The sequence below is a fragment of the Aquarana catesbeiana genome, linkage group LG08 (genome assembly GCF_042186555.1).
Source record: "Aquarana catesbeiana isolate 2022-GZ linkage group LG08, ASM4218655v1, whole genome shotgun sequence".
Taxonomy (NCBI): Eukaryota; Metazoa; Chordata; class Amphibia; order Anura; family Ranidae; genus Aquarana; species Aquarana catesbeiana.
Genome location: NC_133331.1, coordinates 158,589,284 through 158,613,007, shown reverse-complemented (window position 1 = coordinate 158,613,007; position 23,724 = coordinate 158,589,284). Strand labels below are relative to the sequence as shown.

The following is a 23,724-nucleotide window of genomic DNA, read 5'->3' as shown; positions in this document are numbered from 1 at the left end:
TCTGTGCAAAAATCATTTGCTTAGCTTTCTTTTGCTGGCAATATATGACTTGAATTTTGACTGTTCCTGGTTAAATTGGTGGAAATTTGCATTAATGGTGGCCCTGAGGGCACCACCCAGCTTAACAAACTGAAAATTAAAAATGAAGGAGCCCGGTAGGAAATTCTCGGCCAAACAGTGACTGTGGCCAATCAGAAGCAGCGGCCAGCAGAATACAATAACTGGCATTCATGCCGTTTAGCGTAGATGGGGGCAATCCATTGATTTCTCTGATTCAGTCCACTGGGCGAAATGAGAGAAATCTTACCATGTATGACTAGCCTTAGCAGTGTAGATTAATTGCACTTTTGCCTTCTGCTGCAGACTAAAATTAACCATTTATGCCTAATGCAATCAAAAATCTCAAAGTTTCTCCTCGGCTAAATTTTTAGGACAGCTGATATAATTTTGTTTACTACAGCTATAACTTTCATGCACAGCACTGGTTCCTTGAAGTGTACTGACTATGCTGACAGATTTACTGTTGCCTATCCTGGATTTCGACATACTTATGTTAAGATCAATGATACCTACAGTCACAGTTGACACTGCAAGCTGCTACAGAAAGAGTTAGCCAGGGAACCCCATCATATTTTTACTATTGAACCCTGTAATTTGTAGTAATGCCCCTGACAACACCTGCTGATGATACATCGGTTATACAAAATGAACATGCACTATTTAAGACATGTTAAGGCTAAGGTCACACTGGGATTTAAAGCAGGCGTTGAGGGGCATTTTAAAGGCTCCTCAAACACCTATGAAAATGATACTATGGAGAGCACACAGTGCTGTTCACATTATCAAAACATGAAGCGTTAGCATCATGGCACTTTGCTTCAAAATTGAGTCTGGAGCAGTTGAAACCTTTCAACGCCTCCCATTTATGTATATGGTAACGCAGATGTGCAGCCACTTCCTTCTATGCACTTCCTGTTTGTGCTGCTTGAAGATGGCTGACATCAACTTCTGAGGGTAGGTGCAGAAATCATGATACAGGGCATAAAATTGCCCTTTAGAATATCTCTGATAGACAATTGGATGTGCCCAATAGCTCCTGGATGCCATTCTCCTCTTCCTGTGCTCAGCCAATTGCTCATACATCGGTTTCATCTGCAGGAGGCCAAACATGAGATAAAGCATAGTAAAATAACCCATGCTGCTGCCTTCCCTGCTAATGCAGTATGCACAGGAAACAGTCACCACGACAAACCACACCTCAAATTGTATATTTCCTGTAATGTCACTTCCCTTAAAAAACAATAAAAAAAATAGGAGTTTGTGGAGTGGTTTAACGTGCATCAAAGTGTCAAAACTGAACATAGGGCATTTGGGGAGCCTTTTTAAAGCGTCAATGCTTGTAGAACTCCAGTCTAACGCCCATACTAAAGCGCATTAACGCCAGTCTAACGCATATACTAAAGCGTAGTAACGCTATAGGAGCGTTTGTTAAGAGTTAGAAATTTAGTCAAGTGTGAACAAGCCCTAAGTCAGTGGTTCTCAACTCCTGTCCTCAGGACCCACTAATAGGCCAGATTTTAAGTATTACCTTGGGGAGATGCAGACTAGAATACTGCAATCACTGAGCAGCAAATGATATCAACTGTGATGTATTTCAGTTATCTTGCAAACCTGGCCTGTTAGTGGGTCCTGAGGACAGGAGTTGAGAACCACTGCCCTAAGTGAGCTCTGTATGCAAATGCCACATTTTTTACATGTCTGTATAATCAGCACTGATGTAATTTACACTGGTTGACATATTCTCGATCAATTGCTAGTGTCATCAGTGTCAACAATACTCTCATACAATAATTAACAATCCAGTGTTTCTCAACCTTCTTTCAGTCAAGGCACCCTTTAAAAATTATAGACAATCTCGACGCACCCTTTAAAAATTATGGACAGTCTCGAGGCACCAAACTCTAAAATGTAAAAACTATTCTAATTGTTTTACATAATGCAGCAACATCCACACAAGTAGGACACTCAAGATTAGAGGTGATGTATTCTTCCAAAGCAAATATCCTTTTGCAAACTGATACTGACTAGTATTCCAATGTTTCTCTTCTCCCTCAGTTTTTCTCCACCACTCAGCTAATGTGACCCCAACGCTGATTGTGTGAGGCGGGGGGGGGGGGGGGGCAAACAAGGATGCTATGCAGGTGACTGACATCCTCCATATCAACTGATGATTCCACTGGTCACTAGGATGCCAGAAGCTAGAAGGCTGTAATGAAGCACAATGAAAACCTGTGGCTTTGTGTAATTAAAACAGGCTTCATCCACACGCTGGCTTATATATTTTGGCCAATTTTAGAGGCATTTTGCCAAGGCACCCCTGAAGATATCTCAAGGTGCCCTGGTTGAAAAAAGGCTGATCTAGGGAGACAATACTTCATATGAGACAAAATACCATATTTTATCACACATCTTCTAAAGGGAGATAAGAATAAAAAAAAAAAAAAAAAAAAAGATAATTTTGGTGTTCTACAACATGCATAGTTATATGGCGGTGTATGGAACTCTGCGACCATAAGATTTGTGACTAAATGAAAAGTGATAAGAGCAAGTAATTGAAGCCTGACCCTTCTATAGAGGAGGTGGGGAAAAAAAAGAGTTAATCTCCACTTATGCAAATACTTTAAGATTAGGAAGTTAAAGGTAGTCAAAAAGGGAGAACAAGGAGAATATCGTGTTACTGTCTAGGTTTAGAAATAGCGGCATGACAACCTGAGTTACATGCCTCGTTATCAAGATTTACACTTTGGACAGTTTCAAAGAGCTGACAGAGCTATATCAAATTATTATGTGTAATATGTACCTCGAATTCTAGGTAGTCTTCCTTCTGTTTAAATTCATCCATTTTTACTTTCACCTTCCTATCTGGAGGAGATGTACGATGTTCTATTAAGCTAGATGACATGCTCTTGAATTTAGCTTCATGTGTTTTCACCTGATCCTCCTAAATATAAAAATAAATCCATTATACATTTTGTTTATCTTAATAAATAAATATATATATATATATATATATATATATATATATATATATATATATATATAAACACTTTCTCCTAGCATTCGTTACTTATTATATAGCACTGTCCAAAAAATAACTGCAAATAATTAAAAAGGTCACCAAGTTTTGCACAATATTACAAAGTACAACAAGAGTTTCAATTTTAAATGACTTTTCAATGATATTTTTCCAACAACACCAGTCTGCTTTGCAAGCACTGATAAATCTGTGTTGAATATCGTTGCTTTGTTATATAGGACCCATAGTGTGCCAAAACTGTTAGTATTTATGTGAATTGATAAAGGTGAACAGTTATGATGTTACATGGCTGTAAAGCATTCCAAGCAAATCATGTATTGATAGATCTGCATGAAAAAGGCTGCTTGAAAAAGCGTGAACATGTAGGTTAAAAAGTCTACTTTCTTGTTTTGCATGCTAAGGCTAGGTCTGCTAAATTTACATTTTAATCTGTTTGACAAGTACAAAAGCTGTTGTTTTGCCAGAAATATTGTGAGTTGATAACTTCCTATGCTCTATGCCAGTTTAATCCATCAGAAATTAAGTAGGCAGGGCCGACACCTCTTGCTTAGAATTTTAGAGCTCAAAACATGCTGTGTTGTCAGCTCAAACGAAAAGGTAGGTGCACACTATATTTCTGTCATACCAACAATTTGACATCTTCTGTACTTGCAGTGTTTTAAAGGGATAACGTGGGGAAAGGTGAATGCATTGCAGGAATGTACTAAATATATTAATTTTTTTTTTTGCCTTGACATACACCTTAAATACCTGGGACAGGCGGGTGAGGGCACTTGGAAGAAGTGGTCGGCTGAATTTCTTATGAGATCCAATTGCAGCTGGGAATGGAGGAGCAGAAAACATAGCTGCCACCACATTAATACGTGTGATCCATGAATGCATCTGTTCTGTATTTCTAGGGGGGAAAAAAAAATACATTTACAGCATTCATCAAATAAAATTGTCATACAGTCTACTGCATCATCCAGCCATATATACATTTTTTACCGGATGTTTTACATCTCCTGGCACTGCCAAACTGTGATTACATTTGATAGGATGTAGTCACTGTTCGTCTTATAATTTTCCATCTTGTTCAGTCAATTTGTAAATCATTTGTTGAACCTGGGTGGCTTTTTTTAGGGCCACCCATGGCTCATAGTTTGGCCGGATTCAGATGGAATCATCTGAAATCAGAGCCATCTTTGGGGGCCTCTACTGTCTTCTGTTCTCTATGTAATAAAAGGACAAAGACAATGACTGTGGAATGGATTATGCCTAAATTTGGCAAAATAAATCTTCTATAAGGTTGTTGAATGTGTCTACAATGGGGTTGATTTACTAAAACTGGAGAGTGGAAAATCTGGTGCAGCTGTGCATGGTAGCCAATTAGTTTCTAACCTTAGCTTGTTCAATTAAGCTTTGACAAAATAAATTGGAAGCTGATTGGTTTCTATTCAGAGCTGCACCAGATTTTCCGCTCTCCAGTTTTAGTAAATCAACCCCAAAGTGTCAAAAAACTATGCATTTTTCACAGCACATTTGAAGGTAAAACATTGCGAAAGGAACAGCCTATGTCAAGTAGCCCCATAACAAATAACAAATAAGAATTAGTTAATACAATACTAAACATCTAAACCACTAACAGATGTAACTGTATGATTTACCAGAATTAACCAAAATGAAGTGGATTGCAAGGAGCCAGGTAAAGTGGTCTGCACACTTAGGTAAAGTACAGTAATATATCTTAGAGCAAATACTGAAAACATGGAGGGGAAGTACAGATCAGACATTTATTATAAGTGTTATTAGGACTTACTGAGCCTGAAAGAGGAATACTCTCCAGTCTGCTGTTCGCAGGTAGAAGACATTTGGCCTTTTGTTATAGTCGGATGCTCTTGTAGCCAAAGAATGATGTATGCTGATTGCATTTTTTAAGTCTTCTTCAGAAATAGGCTTTCCTGGTTTATATTCCTCCTAAAATACAGAGAGCACCAGTATTACTGCACCTAAATGTCAAACGACCACAGAAAATAGATGTCATGCTATGTCAGATTTATGCCTGGGAGCTACATGCACAGCTACTATTTTATCTTAGTTTGAAAGTTAAGGTCACTTCAAGAGAAGAAACAAGTAATTAGTACATCATCGTGTACTTGACGAATCGAGTTCTCCTACCAACCCTTCCATCACCAAACGAAACTCCCCACAGAAATTATTAATACGAGGGTTCTTCAAAAAGTTTCTGCACTTTTTAAAATAAGTTTTGCAGCCATCTTCACCACAAAGTGACAACTCTTATACTAACTGCAATGTCAATGCTTGCCGGACTAGTCACATGACACTCTCATAAACGACCAATTACTACTATTCCTGCCATCATAGTTTCCAATGAAAATATAAAAGTGCAGAAACTTTTTAAAGACCCCTCATATTTTGTTCAGGAGACAAGGTGTAAGAGGCCTACAGGAACCGAAGTCTCCTGTAGCAGTTTTGACACTGGCACTAGGAGTCTCCCTTTCGTGTGCGTTCTCAATTATAGCATAATAGTGCAACTCTGAACATTAGCTGAGCCCACCCTGACTGCCAGATATAGCTTTCCTTCAGACTGCTTGTCACGGAGTGGCACCTTGTGTATTTTTCGGCTGACTTCTGTGGGACTCTTGTTACCTCTTACTACCTGGAGAAAACAGCAAAATGCTGGTGCAGTGGCACAGGGAGAGATCTACTGGACAGAGGATACATCGAACGAGTGGAGACTTCTGACCTCTTATTTATTGTGGGGTCACAGTATCTGGTAAGTGATATTCACAGCTTTTTCATAGCTTTACAGTTTTAGAAAAATCTAGATAGATTGCAAAAGCGCTATGTCACTTTTGGACTGCCTTGAAGGCGTGAATGTCTTCCTTATTTATATAGAAATGATTTTATAAATCTGAAAGTTCTTTCTTTTTACATAACAAAAATCGCAACAGTTATTTTCTTCTTATTTAGCAAGCATCCACTGGCTGATGGCATTCTTTACTTAATGGCAAAAATGCCCAGCTTGGCGCAAATTAAAATCAGTGTATTGGAATAGGGGTGACCATTGTTTATAAACTGTACCACGTGGCTTAACTGTTATTACTTGACAAACTGAAAATCCTCAGTATAACAAAAACTTTAAGAGGTTTCCAACAGGCTTTTGGCAATTTTGAGGGAACAACTTAAAAGAATATGGTACAAAAAAAACCCCACTGCCCTATGGTAACAACTCTTGTGCTGTCAACTTCAGCATTAAAAAAGAATCACTCCACTACTATTCTAAAATGAAGAACTTTGTTTGGATATTTGGATACACAGTATGTTGGAAATGCTTATATTTAAACCTCTTATATTCTAAGAAAGCAATGCTGATGAGTACTTTTACGTAAAGTAGGATTAAACCCAAAACCAGAAATGTAATATATTGCAGCTTACAAATCATTAGATGTGGTGGCTGTATTCATTTTTGGGATGTGTTTGAGATGCCATTAAGAAATTATTGCCATGTTTCTGAAAATTATATGCTTATCGCAAACACTTAATTTCTGCAGTGTTTTAGTAGGGGTCTTTTGGAATTCTTTTGAACTCTCGCTATAGGCTAAGTGGATATTCAAGATCATAAATGTTAGTCCTGGAAACATGGTGAAAAACACAAGTGAATTTTAGGTGGAAATGTATGCTATATATATATAAAATGGAAGGAACAATACCTTTTGTAGATACAGAATCATCCCCTTCAATATTCCATGGAACGTTTTCCATCCTCTCTTTCCTCTAGGTGCTATCAGAAAAAAATATAAATATTGAGTGCCCAAAAAACTAATTGATATCTTTACACTGTTTATGCAGTCAATATGGAGGCTGCAAGCATTACAAGAGTCCTGTTGATACCCAAAAGCTCATTTATTTGTGGTTTTAGGTACTTAAAAAAACATGGAGGTTTTCAGTCAATCATATATCACTTAAAATATATAGTATACTAAAAATATAACTGAGATATACAGTATAGCAGAGGCATACATTACAGTATGTGCAAAAGAATTGTGATCACACCAACTGACATCACTAAGATTTTATTTTTCCATCTTTTTGAATCTGAATTGAAACAGTTTTTTTATGTAATAAGAAAAGTTTTTAAAATGACCGGTTATTCATATAATCACACAGGTAGCCAATGCAGATCCCTGGAAGGTGGTACTGGCCCCAGCTAAGCAGCGATGAATGTAATATACTTTACTGAGACCAAAAGCTTAGAACACATGTAGACAGCCAGTCAAGCACAGTGGCACAAATAATTTCATTACATCACTTCCAGTTTTGGTGTTTGATGTTTACAACCTGTCACCGACTTGTAAAGCATTTGATCAAACCAATCTGAGTTTGATCAGATGCTTTCGGTGCAGATGAGACATCTGGGGTCTAATATCCTAGATCTCTCCATAAAGAGGACCTGTCATGCTTATTTTTTTTTTTATCATAAGGGATGTTGTTCATTCCTTGTGATAGCAATAATAAAGTTGATAAAAAAATTAAAGGGACAGTGTACATTTTTAACTACTTCAGATCCACACTATAGCCGAATGACGGCTACAGCACGGATCTGCTTTGCCAGGAGGGCGTCAATAGACATCCTCCCCTTTGCAAGCTTGCCACGCTGTGATCACTCAAGTCAATGAAACTCGGGTGATCACAAATCGGACTAAGGGGTCGATCCCGACCCCTTACCACGTGATCAGCTGTCAGCCAATGACAGCTGATCACGTGATGTAAACAGAGGATCGGTAATCTTTTTTTTTTTCTTCTCACGCTGACAGCGTGAGGAGAAAAAAGAGCTGATCACTGGCTTCTGTTGAAGGGACATCGGTCCCAAGCAGGGAGAGGCGAAGCCGCCTCATATGTGCCCACAATGCCCACCAATCAATGCCCACAGTGCGCACCAATTAGTGCCCACCAGTAGATCAGTGCCACCTATCAATGCCCACCAGTGATGCCAATCAGTACCTCATCAGTGCCACCTAGCAGTGCTGCCTATCAGTGTCGCCTACCAGTGCCCATCACTGCCACCCATCAGTGCCAGCTATCAGTGCCACCTATCAATGCCCATCAGTGCCGCCCATCAGTGCCACATCTCAGTGCGACCTCATCAGTGCCCACCAGTGCCGCCTATTAGTGACCATCAGTGCCGCCTTATCAGGGCCCATCAGTGTCGCCTTATCAGTGCCCATCAGTGCAGCCTATCAGTGCCCATCAGTGCAGCCTCCTCAGCGTACATCAATGAAGGACAAAAATTACCTGTTTGCAAAATTTTTTTTTCTTATTTATTTGACTTTTTATTTTTACACTGTTCTTTTTAAAAAAAAATTGTGTCACTTTTATTCCTATTGTAAACATCCCTTGAAATAGAACAAAGCATGAAGGACCTCTTCAATATGAGATCTGGGGTCAAAAAGACCTCAGATCTCATATTTACACTGAAATGCAATAAAATAAATAAATGTCCCTTTAAGAGCTATGGGCGGAAGCGACGTTTTGACGTCTCACTCATCAAAATCATCTTCCCCTCACTCGTCTCCATGTCACACAAGGGACGACATCCGATCGCCCCCGCAGCTGCCGACGGCTAGCTGCTGCCATAATAACGATATTCCTCTTCAAAGTTAGGACGTATAGCGGCGTGCGGCAGTCCGGAAGTGGTTAAAAATGGCGACGCACAGTTGATGTAACAATAGTTGTGCATACCATGTTATACACTGTATAGTGTTTCTTTTATTCAGTGATGTAATAAAAAAATGTGTTTTTTTACAAATTAATGTATGACATACTATGTGACTCCAGTGCCTAAAAAGTCTCACCAATACGGGTTTTTCTGTGTTCTCATACTTCCATTAGGGATTTTGTCACTTAGCAGAATCATATCACCGTTAATCTATACTCTGATCTGAATGGGGCTGCATTTGTCTGGCCCGGCACTGGGAGGCGCAAGCAGCTCCCGGTAATGTGACCCCAGGGGTGTAAAAAAAACACTATTGGGTTGCACTACACAATTAGTGTTTCACTGGCACAAGGACACGTCACTTCATGTTTTACTTGCACTTCGCCTTTGGATGTGACCTTTTGGTTAGCCAGGGCAATATTTACACTAGCCAAAAGGCCTGCTATGTACTACACAGAGCACTTGTTTTTTTGTTGAGGTCACCATTTATTCACAGGCACTTGCACTGCATGTGTGTGCTGTTTTTATGTTTTTTTGCACAGAGATGGAGGGTACGGGTCATCAAAGTGCATGCTCTGAAGTGGGAGGAGGAGGGGAGAGAGGTCATCTGGGGGGTCTCTCTTCGGGATCGCTCCTCACCAAGTACTTGGTGGACTGGTTTCAGCTGGTTTCTAAGAAGTGGGGTCCACCTGGCTTTGGCCTGGGTAGACCATAGCGTACCTTGCCTCCATCAGGAGCCTTGTGGCCTGGGAGGTTTAGGGTCCTTTCTCTTCAAAGGATTGGTCATACTTTATTGTGTCCACTTTTTTTGTGTGCTGTTATTGCAAGGCTCACTTTTTTCTTCACAGGGTCTCGACAAAGCACCACACCAAGGAGTTAAGAAAATGTACAGCCACTGTGGTTGAATAGAAGTCAATTTACTGATCAACTTCTGTTCAACCGCCCTGTCAGATTTTAGCCATACAAATCAAGCTTCAGGCTAAAGCCTACACATCTGATCTCTGTACTCTGATGCTGGGGAAGTTGCCCCAATGTCAGATTACAAAGACACAGCAAGGAGGAATCCCCATCCACCTTGAATGTGTAGATGGGGGAATCAGGTGAGTTTTTTTCGTACAATTCGCTGGTTGAATGAAAAAAACTGATTCATCTATGGCCAGCTTTAGAAACAACTTAAAAGTATGCAATATTCACCACTTCCATACTGCAGAATGTCATATGAGGTCCTGGGCTTTCAGTGGGGATATAACTTTTTTCAGCCGGCGATTCCCTGCACCATAAGAACAATCATAGCGGTAATTCAGCCGCTCGATTGTCCCCTCCTGCCGCCCTCCAGTGCTTCTACTGGCTTGACCCCGGAGAAGGAATCTGCCGATACCGGAAGTTAGCAATAGAGAAAACCGAGGGCCAGTTGGTCCCCGGCAGCCTCTATGACTCTCGGAGGCCCAGGCGCAACGTTATGACGTCACATCCGGGCCGGCGGAAGTAAACAATGCCGGGAAAGCCTGAGATTGTTTATTTTTTTTTATCTCAGGCTTTCCAGCCTGGAGGAGAAATGTAGGGTCTTATAGACCCCACGTCTCTAGATAAAGAGGACCTGTCATGCCCTATTGATGTTTACATTCCTTGTAGGAATAAAAGTATATAAAAAAAGGGAAAGGGTAAAAATAAAAAAATTTAAGTGAAATGGACAATAATAAAAAAAAAATAAAATAAAGCAACATATGGAAACGCTGTTCAAACCACACATGTGAGGTATCACCAGGAACATTAGAGCAAGAGCAATAATTCAAGCTCAATAACTCCTCTGTAACTCTAAACAGGTAACCTGTAAAAATTTTAAAGCAACGCCTATGGAGATTTTTAAGTAATGGAGTCTGGCGCCACTCCGCGAGTGTGCACATTTTTAAAGCGTGACATGTGTGGTATCTATTTGGCGTAACATCATCTGTCACATTACACAAAAAAATTGGGCTAACTATACTGTTGGTTTTTTTTTTAATTCATGAAAGTGTTTTTTTCCCCAAAAAAATTGCGTTTGAAAAATTGCTGCGCAAATACCGTGTGACATAAAAAGTTGCAGTGACCGCCATTTTATTCCCCAGCGTCTCTGCTAAAATATATATATAATGTTTGGGGGTTCTGAGTAATTTTCTAGCAAAAAAATTATGATTTTTACATGTAGGAGACGAGTGCTGGAATTTTCGTGGTATGCAAATGGTTAAAAAAGTGTGTTTTCTTGGTATGCTATGTGAACAAGAAAAAAGTGGGGTTTTGTAAAAACTGGCAAACCTAGCAGTGCAAATTGCAAGTAAGCTGGTAAATTTGTCATGGCCTCTGCTGAAATACCCAGAATATGAATTCCAGTGGCTATAAGGAGCTAAATATTTGGCTTTAAAAAAAGAATATTACTACAAGGATCTGAGGTTTCAGCATTAAGAAATTATGTAACTAGTGCTATGACAACCACTACTAAAGAGATCTTTACTGCATCTAATATGACTGCTGCCTTTGTTCAAGTTATGAAAACAATGGTATGCAGGATGTGAGGGTGTTATTAATGACAAGCAATGCAATCTACTCAGTAATGAAGACTTGCATGAGTCAGCTTTAAAAAAAACAAAACAAAAACAAACTAAATATTGCAGAAATGTGGGACAGCGACCACTGGGTAAAGAAGCAAATCAAATCTACTTCTATTGCATTACACAGATTAACCCATGCTAACCAGTAAGAGACCTCTGTCAACTATCTACTAGTTTTTCTGAACGTGAAGCTTAAGCTGCTAAAAGAAAAACGGTTACAAGAAAATATGGAAGGGCTTTCAGAAATGCCCATTATATGAGGGGGAAGAACAGCATCTGAATCCATCAAAATCTTTAATTATTCATAGGCTATAACTAAGAAAAAGTCAAACAAATGTGTAAATGTTGTGTAATCTTGTTGGTGACATCATTGCAAATACCGTTATCAAGAATGTATTGTAGGCAACAACACCATCATATATGGGACATTACCCCTATCAGTGTAGATATATCTTCTAGACACATTTGGGTTACACTTGCCCAGAGCTAAGCAACAATATGTGGCTACTTAAGAGGTGCCTTGACTATCTGAAAAAGCCATTTGCAGTACTATGTAGAAGTATAGGGATAAAATAAGGACAGTTAAGACTCCTGTAAATCTCTACAGCAGGGCCGCTGATAGACAAGTACAACTGGCCCTGTTTTATCAGGCCCGGTCAGCAGGGGGGCCCGGGCAACCTAAACAGAGCGAATTAATGCATACAAAAAATTATTCCTCCAGCCATGACTGATCATCAACCTCCAACACCTATTTCTATTTCGGGTGCATGTCTCTTCCGCGCCCGCTCCTCCTGCTGGCTCACGTCCCGGCCAACAGCCTGCATATTGCCTTCCCTGGTGCTGCGGAGTGATTCCTCTCCCTCCGCTCATGGCACTCTGCTCTGCACTTGGCCTGAGAGAAGAAGCAGTGAGGCGAACAGCGGCGGCGGCAGAATGAGGAAGCAGCTGACATCTGACTGCAATTGAAAAACAGAATTAGTGCAGCGCAAATAATGATTTGTAAACACAGTCCATATACTGAAAAGATAGATTTCTTGTAGTGAAGCCAGTCCTTCTATATAAAACACCGATCGTCTCCACTCAGATACATATGTTGTGCTTACCGGATAAGATGGACCTCTTAAGTTACAGGAGGTCAAACGAGCATAGGTTCCATAGGAACTAAATGGACATTGCACGGCCCCTCTGGATATCCTCTGTATTTACCGGCAGACAGCTCCTCAGTGCAGCAAGTGACACAAGTGAACTCTCTCTTTCTGAGGTAATGCCACCCGCTGCAGGTGGCGCTGTGAAGGAGATGCTACTTACCGGCTTCTCCGTGGGCTGATTGGGGCCCAGTGAGCTGTGAGGGCGACATTACCTCAGAAAGAGAGAATTCACTTGTGTCACTTTCTGCACTGAGGAGCTGTCTGCCGGTAAATACAGAGGATATCTAGAGGGGCCGTGCAATGTCTATTTAGTTCCTATGGAACCTATGCTCATTTAACCTCCTGTAACTTAAGAGGTCCATCTTATCCGGTAAGCACAACATATGTATCTGAGTAGAGACGATCTGTGTTTTATATAGAAGGACTGACTTCACTACAAGAAATCTGTCTTTTCAGTATATGGACTGTGTTTACAAATAATTATTTGTGCTGCACTAATTCTGTTTTTTAGTATGTTATAAGGGCTTGGTGAAATCCTGTAGTGTTCAGCCTGCATTCATCTTATTTATATCTTTTAGTTTGCGATAATTGTTCCTATTTTTAGTATCTGACTGCAATTGTCTGTGACACTGACTGACACTCCAGGCAGCAGCAACAGGATCAGAGAGGAAGTGACTCCTGGGGCCCGGCTAACACAGGTGTGTGCTTGCTTGGGGGGGGGGGGGGGGGGGGTGATGATTCAAGATCTACTATACCACTGTATCTGTCTGCAGCAGCATCTATATATTATGGCGTTGGTGGCATGGGTGGTACTGTCTGCAGGACATTATGGCATTGGTGACATGGCATGGGTGGCACTGTCTGCAGCACATTATGGCATTGACGGCATGGACGGCACTGTCTGCAGCACATTATGGCAATGGCAGCATGGCATGGGTGGCACTGTCTGCAGCACATTACGTCATTGGCAGCATGGGTGGCACTGTCTCTGCAGGCATAACGCATGTGCTGCCTACAGACAGTGCCACCCATGCTGCCAATGTCATAATGTGCTGCAGACAGTGCTACCCATGCTGCCAATGCCATAATGTGCTGCAGACAGTGCCACCCATGCCATGCCGCCAATGCCATAATATGCTGCAGACAGTGCCACCCATGCTGCCAATGCCATAATGTGCTGCAGACAGTGGGACCCATATCCCACTGCCTTGAAAAGGTATTCATACCCCTTGACATTTTCCACATTTTGTCATATTACATATGGTGTGTTCAGGGTGATGTGCTGTGTTAGTTTTCTGCCACACATAGCAATTTGCTTTTAGGCTTTTTCAGCCTAAAAAGTTCAATTTTGGTCTCATCACCAGAGCACCTTCTTCCACATGGTTTCTCGCAAACTGCAAACAGGACTTCTTATGGCTTTCTTTCAGCAATGTTCTTGCCACTCTTCCATAAAGGCCAGATTTGTTGAGTGCACGACTAACAGTTGTCCTGTGGACAGATTCTCCCTCCTGAGCTGTGGATCTCTGTAGCTCCTCCAGAGTTACCATGGGCCTCTTGGCTGCTTCTCTGATTAGTACTCTCCTTGCCCAGCCTGTCAGTTTAGGTGGATGGCCATGTCTTGGTAGGTTTGCAGTTGTGCCATACTCTTTCCATTTTCGGATGTTGGATTGAACAGTGCTCTGTGAGATGTTCAAAGCTTGGGATATTTATTTAAAACCTAACCATGCTTTAAATTTCTCCACACCTCTATCCCTGACCTATCTGGTATGTTCCTTGGCCTTCATGATGCTGTTTGTTTACTAAGGTTCTCTAACAAACCTCTGAGGGCTTCACAGAACAGCTGGATTTATACTGAGATTAAATGACACATAGGTGGACTCTATTTACTAATTAGGTGACTTCTAAAGGCAATTGGTTGCACTAGATTTTAGTTAGGGGTATCAGAGTAAAGGGGGCTGAATATAAAAATGCACGCCACACTTTTCACATATTTATTTGTAAAAAATGTTGAAAACCATTTATCATTTTCCTTCCACTTCACAATTATGTGTCACTTTGTGTTGGTCTATGACTTAAAATCTCAATAAAATACATTTACGTTTTTGGTTTTAACATGACAAAATGTGGAAAATTTGAAGGGGTATGAATACTTTTTCAAGGCACTGTACTTTATGCAAAACAGAGATAGATTAGAATTGTACTTGTAAATCAGTTAAGAAGCACAACTAAAATGGCAAGAAGCAACTGCAAAAAACATTGCCTCTGTATAAAAATAATTGTCAGAGCACCATATTGTTAAAATGATGTACAGTATTAGAGTTGAAATGTTAGGCATGCTCAGTTTGGAGAAAATATATCTTATAGGCAACTTAATTACCACGTTCAAATACTGTATATTAAAGCTAATATAACAATTTGGCAAATGTACTTCTTATCTGAATGATCACACAACGGAGAAGGGGGGATCATTTCTGAATGGAGAAGATTTGTTCATGAGTTGAAGAAGGAATTTTTTATAATGGTTAAACGCTTGCCGCCCACCGGATGCCATATGACGGCCAGGCGGCACGGCTCTTCTTCTGGGCGGGTGTCATATGACGTCCGTCCATTTAAACAGGGCATGCGCGCGATCTTGTGCGCGCAGCCCTGTACCTACAGTGGCGGCGTGTCATGGAGACAACGCTCACCACAAGGGGGATGAACAGCCATTGGGCATGGCTGTTTACCACGTGATCGGCCGTGGGTTGATCACAGATGGTACTGCCCCACTTTGACCGGCGCATGCGCGTGATTACGCTGCTCGTGCACATCAGTGGCGACGTATTCCTGGGAACACTGCTCATCACCGACGCTGGTAAACAGCCATTGGCACCAAATGTAAACATAGAGCGGTAATGAGATGTTACCGGGTTCTCCTCCTCACACACCAATCGTGTGTGAGAAGGAGATTGCGATAACATCTTGTTACTGCTTACAGCGCACACAAATCACACTGATTGCCCCCCCAATAAAGAGGACCCGTCACCACCCATCAAAGTACCTGTCACCACCCATCAAAGTACCTGTCACAGTTCATCCGAGTACCTGTCACAATTCATCCGAGTACCCGAGTACCTGTCACAATTCATCCGAGTACCCGAGTACCTGTCACAGTCCACCTGAGCACCCGAGTACCTGTCACAGTTCATCCGAGTACCTGAGTACCTGTCACAGTTCATCCGAGTACCCGAGTACCTGTCACAGTTCATCCGAGTACCCGAGTACCTGTCACAGTCCATCTGCGTACCCGAGTACCTGTCACAGTTCATCTGAGTACCCGAGTACCTGTCACAGTCCATGTACCAGAGTACCTGTCACAGTCCATCTGAGTACCTCAGTACCTGTCACAGTTCATCTGAGTACGGAGTACCTGAGTACCTGTCACCGCCCTTCAGAGTACCCATCAATTATGCATCGGCCCCTGATGAGTGAGAAGAGACTCGCAAAACGCGTAGGGCACCATCAATGCCACCTGTAGGCCCATATTGTTGGGTATCCGAAGTTGGTCATATCATGGTTATACACTCCTTCAATTCATGCATGTGATTTTTATATTTTCAGATGATGTATGTGTAGCTATTGGTTTCAGCAATTTATTATGTATATTGCTTTTTTATGGATGAATTAATCAAGTGTAATGAATTGTATTTGTTTTTTACTTATGCTATAAACTAGGCCACTATGCCGGGTAACGCACAATTATCGCTGTTCCCATTCATTTTATACAGCATTCTGTGATCAATAAAACAATTTTATTGCAATTATTGTGATAGTGTGCCAAATCTCTCCCACCTTATATAAAGTCCCAGGGCTATCTTTCCCTCTTTTTGCTATATTTAGAGATGGAGGTGTCATAGTGGTCTCTCCAGACCATAATTCCTTTTTTCTTTCAGAGTACCCGAGTACCTGTCACCAGGCCATTAGATTACCCGTGTACCTGTCACCAGGCCATCAGAGTACCCAAGTGCCTGTCACCAGGCCATCAGAGTACCCGAGTACCTGTCACCAGCCCATCAGAGTACCAGAATACCTGTCTGCAGCTCATCAAGTTACCTGAGTACCTATCTGCAGCCCATCAGAGTACCCGAGTACCTATATGCAGCCCATGCCTCATAGAATATACATTGGGGTGTTTTCTTTCCAAAATGGGGTAATTTTGTGGGTAATTCCACTGTCCTGGTGCTCAATGACCTTCAGAAGTGTGATAGGTAGGAATGAAATGAGATGTGTAATTTATGCTCCTAGAACACCTGAATGTGCTACTTCAATGTTGGGCCTCCGTATGTGGCCAGGCTGTGTAAAAGTCTCACACATGTGGTATCGCCATACTCGGGAAGAGTAGCAGAATATATTTTGGGGTGTAATTTGTTGTATGCATATGCTGTGTGTGAGAAATAACCTGATAATATGACAATTTTGTAAAAAAAAAAAATCTTCATTTGCAAAGAATTGTGGGAAAAAATTACAAATTAAAAAAACTCACCATGCTACTTACTTAATACCTTGGAATGTCTACTGTCTACTGTCTAAAAAGGGTTCATTTGGGGGGTATTTGTACTTTTCTGACTTGTTAGTGTCTCAAGAAATGAGATACGCCTGATATACTGAAGGCCTGATCAAATGTGATCAATTTTCAGTGATTGGCACTATAGTTTGTAGACTCTATAACTTTCACAAAGACCAAACAATATACACTAATTTGGGTTATTTTTACTAAAGCTATGTAGCAGTATAGACTTTGTCCAAAATTTATGAAGAAAAATTACTAATTTGCTAAATTTTACGACAGAAACAAAGAAAAAGGCATTGTTTCACAAAATTTACGGTCTTTTTTTATTTATAGCACAAAAAATAAAAAACCCACTAGTGATTAAATACCACCAAAACAAAGCTCTATTTGTGTGAAAAAGAGGACACAAATTTCATATGGGTACAGTGTTGCATGACTGAGTAATTGTCATTCAAAGTGTGAGAGCACTGAAAGCTGAAAATTGGTCTGGGCAGGAAGGGGTTGTAAGTGCCCTGTATTGACGTGGTTAAGATATATAATGTGTTACAACTTGAGAAGTATAGGTAAAGCCAATATTGAATACCAGTCTTTTGTTCACCTTTTTGACTATGTTACTAAATTTCTTTTAACAATATGCTATCTGAAAGTGGGAAGAACAGAATAACTAGCTAAAGAACTTCTTGCTTGTAGATATCCACTGCATTGAGCATTGCTTCATACTCCGCCTATCCTTCTTAGTCTGTTGTTTGACAGTTGCCAGCCATAGGAGACAGTATTCGCTGCTTTATCTATATTTAAACGGCTGCACTTTCATCAGCTCACTCCTTCAAAAGAAACATCATTCCAGGTTCATGTTGGAAAAAAGACCTGGAATAAAGTCCCTTTTGAAAGAGTGACATGATCAGAATGTGGCAATTTGTACACAGATATTGTAGGTAGAAAATAACCTAGAAAATGATTTAGCAATCACCGATAACAAATATAGATAAATGCTGGAAAGATTAATTTATGTATATTTGATCTCAAAAGGGAAGCTTATCGCTAGTTCCAGAGCATCCCACCAATGTAGTCATTATCAGCATTTACATCCCCATATTGAGCACTATAGTTACATAGTAGGTCAGGTTTAAAAAAGACCAAGTCCATCAAGTCCAACCTATGTGTGTGATTATATGTCAGTATTACATTGTATATCCCTGTGTGTTGTGGTCGTTCAGGTGCTTATCTAATAGCTTTTTGAAACTATAGATGCTCCCCACTGAAACCACTGGCTGTGGAAGGGAATTCCATATCCTTACCGCATGTTTTTTTTTTTCAAAAAATGTTTTTATTTAGCATATCCAAAATTATACATACAAGACATCAGGTAGGTATTACATCAGGTATAGGTATCAATGAATTCCACAGTGATCCAAATAATAATATGTCATCCTATATAAAAGTACATCCACATTCACTACTTTTACACACATCCCTACTGTCAGCTGTTCTCCATAGATTCAGCGTTGGGCTATACGTTTACTCCAAAGTATAAAATCCTAAGGAACAGTTTAGTGTAAACATTCTTCTCCTCCTGGTCAAAGACCCCCAGAGTGCAGCGTAGGGGAGAGCCTATATTAGGTAGGTCAAAGTTATCAGATATAAATTCAGTCATTTGAGACCATAAAGGTCTTATTCTAGGGCATTCCCATACCATATAGATGAAAGTCCCTTCCGCCCCCATACATTTATGACACACTGCAGAGTCTCTCTTATGCATTCGGTATAATCTAGTTGGCGTGTAGTACATATGGTGAAGGTATCAAAGTTGAATCATCTTATCCGTGGAAGAGTCCCATCGTGCCCTGGCCTTGGATATCAACCCCGGGTTCACGGGACCCACCTCCCTAGAGTATCTAGAGATTCTTTGGTTGGATCTAGATCAATTAGAACCTTCTCCGGAGCTGTATTCTGTACCTGAAGCTACCCGCTCCCAAACTGTGCCACTGCTGCATTACGCAGCTGAGCATAGCGGAAATGCCACGCCCTGGGTATTGTGTAAAAGTGGACAATCCATTGTCCTGGCATATAAATAAATAAAATTCCTCAAAGGGTTTATTACACCACAAAGGGCTATTTGTGGATAACAGTAAGGGCCCATCCTTCATCTGTTGGGAACAGAGATGGAATATTTTACCAGGAAGCGCCATGACCGATCTCACCTTCCTCCCCGGGATCCCCTTCCTGTAGACCATATTTAGTAGGGTTTCTTGCGAGGTGGCAACCACCGCTTCCTGTAAAGTAGTGGCATTGGGTGTCAGGGGAAAAATTCACCAGTGTAAAAAGGACTATTGTGATGCGAAAAAATAGGAGCCCAAGTCAGGGAGGGCTACCCCCCATTGTAACTGGTCATTTTAGAACAGCTAGAGAGACTCTGGGGGCTCGTGAGCCCCACAGAAATCCCACTACAATGGAGTCATTGGTTCTGTAAATTTGCAGTGTCACAAAGACTGGAGAATTTGAGAGGATATAGAGAAATTTAGGGAGAAAAATCATCTTAAACAAATGTATTCGTCCCATCGATGTGATCAGCAAATTTTGCCATTTCTGTACCTTTTCTCTAAAGGCCCCAATAATGGGCGACAGATTAGCCTCTGGAAACCGCAAAATAGGGAGCTGCACCACAACCCCTAAATATTTGAAAGAGGTAGACAAGGGAATGGGACAGTCAGATGGAAGTACTACTGCTTCATCTATGGGGAAAAAGGGACTTGTCCAATTAATTTGAAATCCAGAGTAAAGCGAGGGTCCCACTCTACAAACTCCCCAAATCACAGACCAGACATAGTAGTAGTAGATCTCAGCTTAGCTGCCAGGGGCTCTATGGGAAGGGCAAACAGGAGGGGCGATAGCAGGCACCCCTGCCTAGTCCCCAGGTGTATAGGAAAGAGATCCGATATAATACTATTAACCCGTAATCTGACCATAGGATCTGTGTACAGTAGCCTCACCCAGGAGATAAAGACAGGTCCAAAGCCATAGGATTCTAAAAGGCGAAACAAGTATGCCCACTCTACTGAGTCAAAAGCCTTTTTAGTATCCAAAGAGGCTACTACTCTTGTCCCAGAGTTGTCATGTACAGTTTGGAGGTTCACAAAGAGTCCCCTAATATTTATCTGTGCACACCTCCCCTGGATAAATGCCCGCATCAACCAATTTTAGGATAACTGTTTGTAGACTCCCTGAAATAATTTCAGCCAGAATTTTGGTATAAACATTCATTAGTGAGATCGGACAATAGGAATCACACTCCCGAGGATCCTTTCCCCCTTTAGGGATCAGAACGACCAACGTTTCCCTCATAGAGGGTGGCAACCTACCATCTGACCTAGCCATATCGAACACTCGCAGCAAGCGAGGTGCTAGATTATTCCTAAAAGTGCGGTACCACTCCGAGGGGAGACCATCAAGACCTGGAGATTTTCGAGGCGCAAAGGAAGATATCGCCCCCTCCACTTCCTCTACAGTGATAGTTGCTTCTATAGCAGAATTCTCTTCATTTGTCAACATAGGCAAGTCAATATCAGCTAGGTAGGTCTCCAATGCCTCTCCCCCCGCAGCAGCACATGACACAAAGTTCCTTATAGAATTGAGCAAAGATTCTTAGAATGTCAGCCGAGTCACATATCTCAGACCCCTGCCTGTCATAAATGCTTTTAATATACACAGGGACGTATTCTGGCCTTGCCAGATATGCCAGGAGCCTGCTATTCTTGTCCCCAAACTCAAAGATGTGCCTCCACTGTGCAAGTCTAAGTTTTGTGGTTTGGTCAGTCAAAACAGCACGGTATTCCCTGGTTCTTTCCTGTAGGGTCAGCAGTTTCTCTCTAGTGGGTCCCCTAACATATTCTGCTTCTGCTAGTGATACTCCTGTCTCCCTATCCTGCACTGTAGAGGCCAACTGTTTTTTGAACCCACTCACCTCCGCTATGAACATCCCCCTCAGAGTGGCTTTAAAGGCCTCCCATTGGAGAAGATAAGACCCAATATTTCCATTTTCAGCCCAGGAGTGATTAATAGCCTCAGTACATTTAATCATCACGTATTCCTCTTGCAGCCAACTAGCTTCCATTCCCCAGGGACAGATCCCCGGTTTTGGCCCCAGATTGAGTCCTTCCCCCTCAGCAAGGATAGTGTCTATTCTGGAGAGTGTCTTGTGCGTTTCAGAATAACAGGAGTACTCCTGTGTCAGGATGGTGAAAGCGCCAAACATCCCTGAACCCATGTGTAGACAGCCATCCCGCCAGGGGGGCTGGAGCACCAGATGCCGCACCCAGCCTGTCCATGGCTGAGTCCGTCACTGCATTAAAATCCCCCAAAATTAAGATCTTCCCTTCCGCCATCTCATACGTGGCCCATAGCATGTCATCCAGATGGGTCAGTGAGAAGGGAGGAGGCACATAGAAATTCACAAACGTCAGGTACCTGTTCAGCACCTGCACCACCAGTATGACATATCTCCCTTTACCATCAGTCTTAACTGCATGTATGGAGATGGGTATAGCTTTTGTGACCAGTGTAGAAACCCTCCTGGCATATGAAGAAAAACTAGCATGGTAAGCTCCAGCAACATGAGCCCATTTTAAAGAAAGAACCCTGGAACCCTGTAAATTAGTCTCCTGCAGTAGGATTAAATGCGGTTTATACTTTTTTTATATAATAAAAAAAATCAAGGAACAAATGAATTTGGAATTGTCAGGGCTCAGCTCAGCCCTTCCTTCTCTGAGCTGGCCGCTCAGCTGTCGGCTAATTGCCAGCTCCTCTCTCTCCACAGTGACTCACCTGTTGATGATACCTTGCTCATCAGTCCTGCCTACTTAAGCCGTCCAGCCCAGATAATCTCTGCCTTCGCCTTGGTCACATCTCTAGAGATGCTCTCCTGTGTTCCTGTTAAAGACTTGCTTGGCTGACATTCCTTCTGGCTCCAGATCCTACTTGCTGTTCTACTACGTTTTGGCTTACCCATTCTGGTTCCTGAATTCTGGCTATGTTTTGACTACGTTTACTCGGTTTACCTTTTTATTATTAAACAAGTGAAATTTAACTGTACTTCTGTCTCAGTCTGATTCATGGTTTCTGACAGGAATTAGGGCCTCTGACATTCCAGGCCACAACCCCAAGACTCATCTCCATTGCAAGTTATCATAAAGCAGGCGGTCTCCCCCTTGGAACATGGGGAGCCAAAAGATCAGGGCCCCAGAGTTCCCCTCCTACACATAAGGAGCACAGCAGCAGCATAACTTTAAAGGACTTGTTGCACACACACTGAGCATAAATAATCCCATCCAGACATAATTAAATTTGCCCCAACAATGAAAACTTCCCTAATCCCCCCACCCCCCACCCTTCACCCAGCCCCAACATGTCAGGCACTTTGCTCCTATAACTGTGTATCAAGAGAGGAAACGGATGTGCGTCTTAATGTAGCCACACAGGACCCAGCACCATGAGGTACCAGTCCTCAAGTTCAGTCTAAAAACAGCAGCTCAGGCAAAAAAAAAAAAGAAATTAAAACAAAACCTTTGCAGTATAGAGAACAGTCTGCAGGCTTTCAATTTGGAATAGTATAGGCAAGCAGCAAGTATTATGTGGGTTTATAGCATCTCAATCAGGTTGCTGAGCTGCCAGGAAAAAAGAGCAAGGGTTGTGAATCCCAGGCAGGATGTTATCCAGAGGAAAAATGTGAAAAAGAAAAAAAACATATATCCAGGGGAGAGAAAAGAAAACAGCAGGCACTTTCCACACCACCTCCCTCTGGTCTACAGATTCCTCATAGGTTGTTAGGGGGAACGGGAAGAAATTCCACCACATGGGCGACCGCAGGCATCCAGCCATTCTGAAGCTTCAGTGGGAGTTGTGAAAAAATAGACTTTCCCATTATCCACAATGCGCAGTTTAGCAGGATTTAGCATACTGCAGATCAAGTTCAGATCCCTAAGACACTTCTTTATTGAGGCCCTCTGTTTCTGAGTGGCAGCTGAGAAGTCAGGATAAATGGATATTCGATAGCCATTAAACTCCATCTCAGGGCCAGTCCTAGCTCCCTTCAGAATATTCTCCCGATCACGGAAGTGTAATACCTTTGCTATCATAGATCGTGGAGGTGCTCCCTTTGGCGGTGCTCAGCCCAGAAAATGATGCACCCTTTCAATAGCAAACATTTTGGTAAAAGTATCAGGAGCCATGTGCTCTCCAAGCCAGCTCTCCAAAAATTCTTCCTGGTGTCTCCCCTCTACTCCCTCAGGGAACCCCACCAGCTATATGTTATTCCTTCTCATGCAGTCTTCCATGTCAGCCATCTTTAAAGTGTGCTCAGAAAGGGTTTTCTTGGTCACCTGCGCAGCACTGTCCAGAGGTCTGACAGTATCTTCCAGGGAGGCAATGCGATGGTCTGCAGCCTGAGCCTTTTCCCTGAGTTTCTGCATATCATGCTTCATGAATGAGAACTCCATCTTAAAGCGGAGTTCCGCCTAACTTTTTTTTTTTTAAAGTCAGCAGCTACAAATATAGCAGCTGCTGACTTTTAAAATAAGGACACTTACCTGTCCAGGGCGCCCGCGATGTCAGCACCCAAAGCCGACCCGTCCCTC

The 23,724-nt window shown here is 41.8% G+C and overlaps 1 protein-coding gene across 4 annotated transcripts in view; it reads right to left on the bottom strand.

Annotated features, from left to right (window-relative positions):
* PSD (pleckstrin and Sec7 domain containing) overlaps positions 1 to 23,724 on the bottom strand; it is a 765,102-nt gene that overhangs the window by 3,546 nt on the left and 737,832 nt on the right. For all 4 annotated transcript variants that reach the window (XM_073596605.1, XM_073596606.1, XM_073596608.1 and 1 more), the window contains 4 exons: positions 6,811 to 6,881; positions 4,896 to 5,053; positions 3,848 to 3,992; positions 2,861 to 3,001 (listed from right to left, as the gene is read on the bottom strand). In XM_073596605.1, the coding sequence (XP_073452706.1) occupies positions 2,861 to 3,001; positions 3,848 to 3,992; positions 4,896 to 5,053; positions 6,811 to 6,881 (515 nt within the window). The remainder of the gene's footprint in view (positions 1 to 2,860; positions 3,002 to 3,847; positions 3,993 to 4,895; positions 5,054 to 6,810; positions 6,882 to 23,724) is intronic.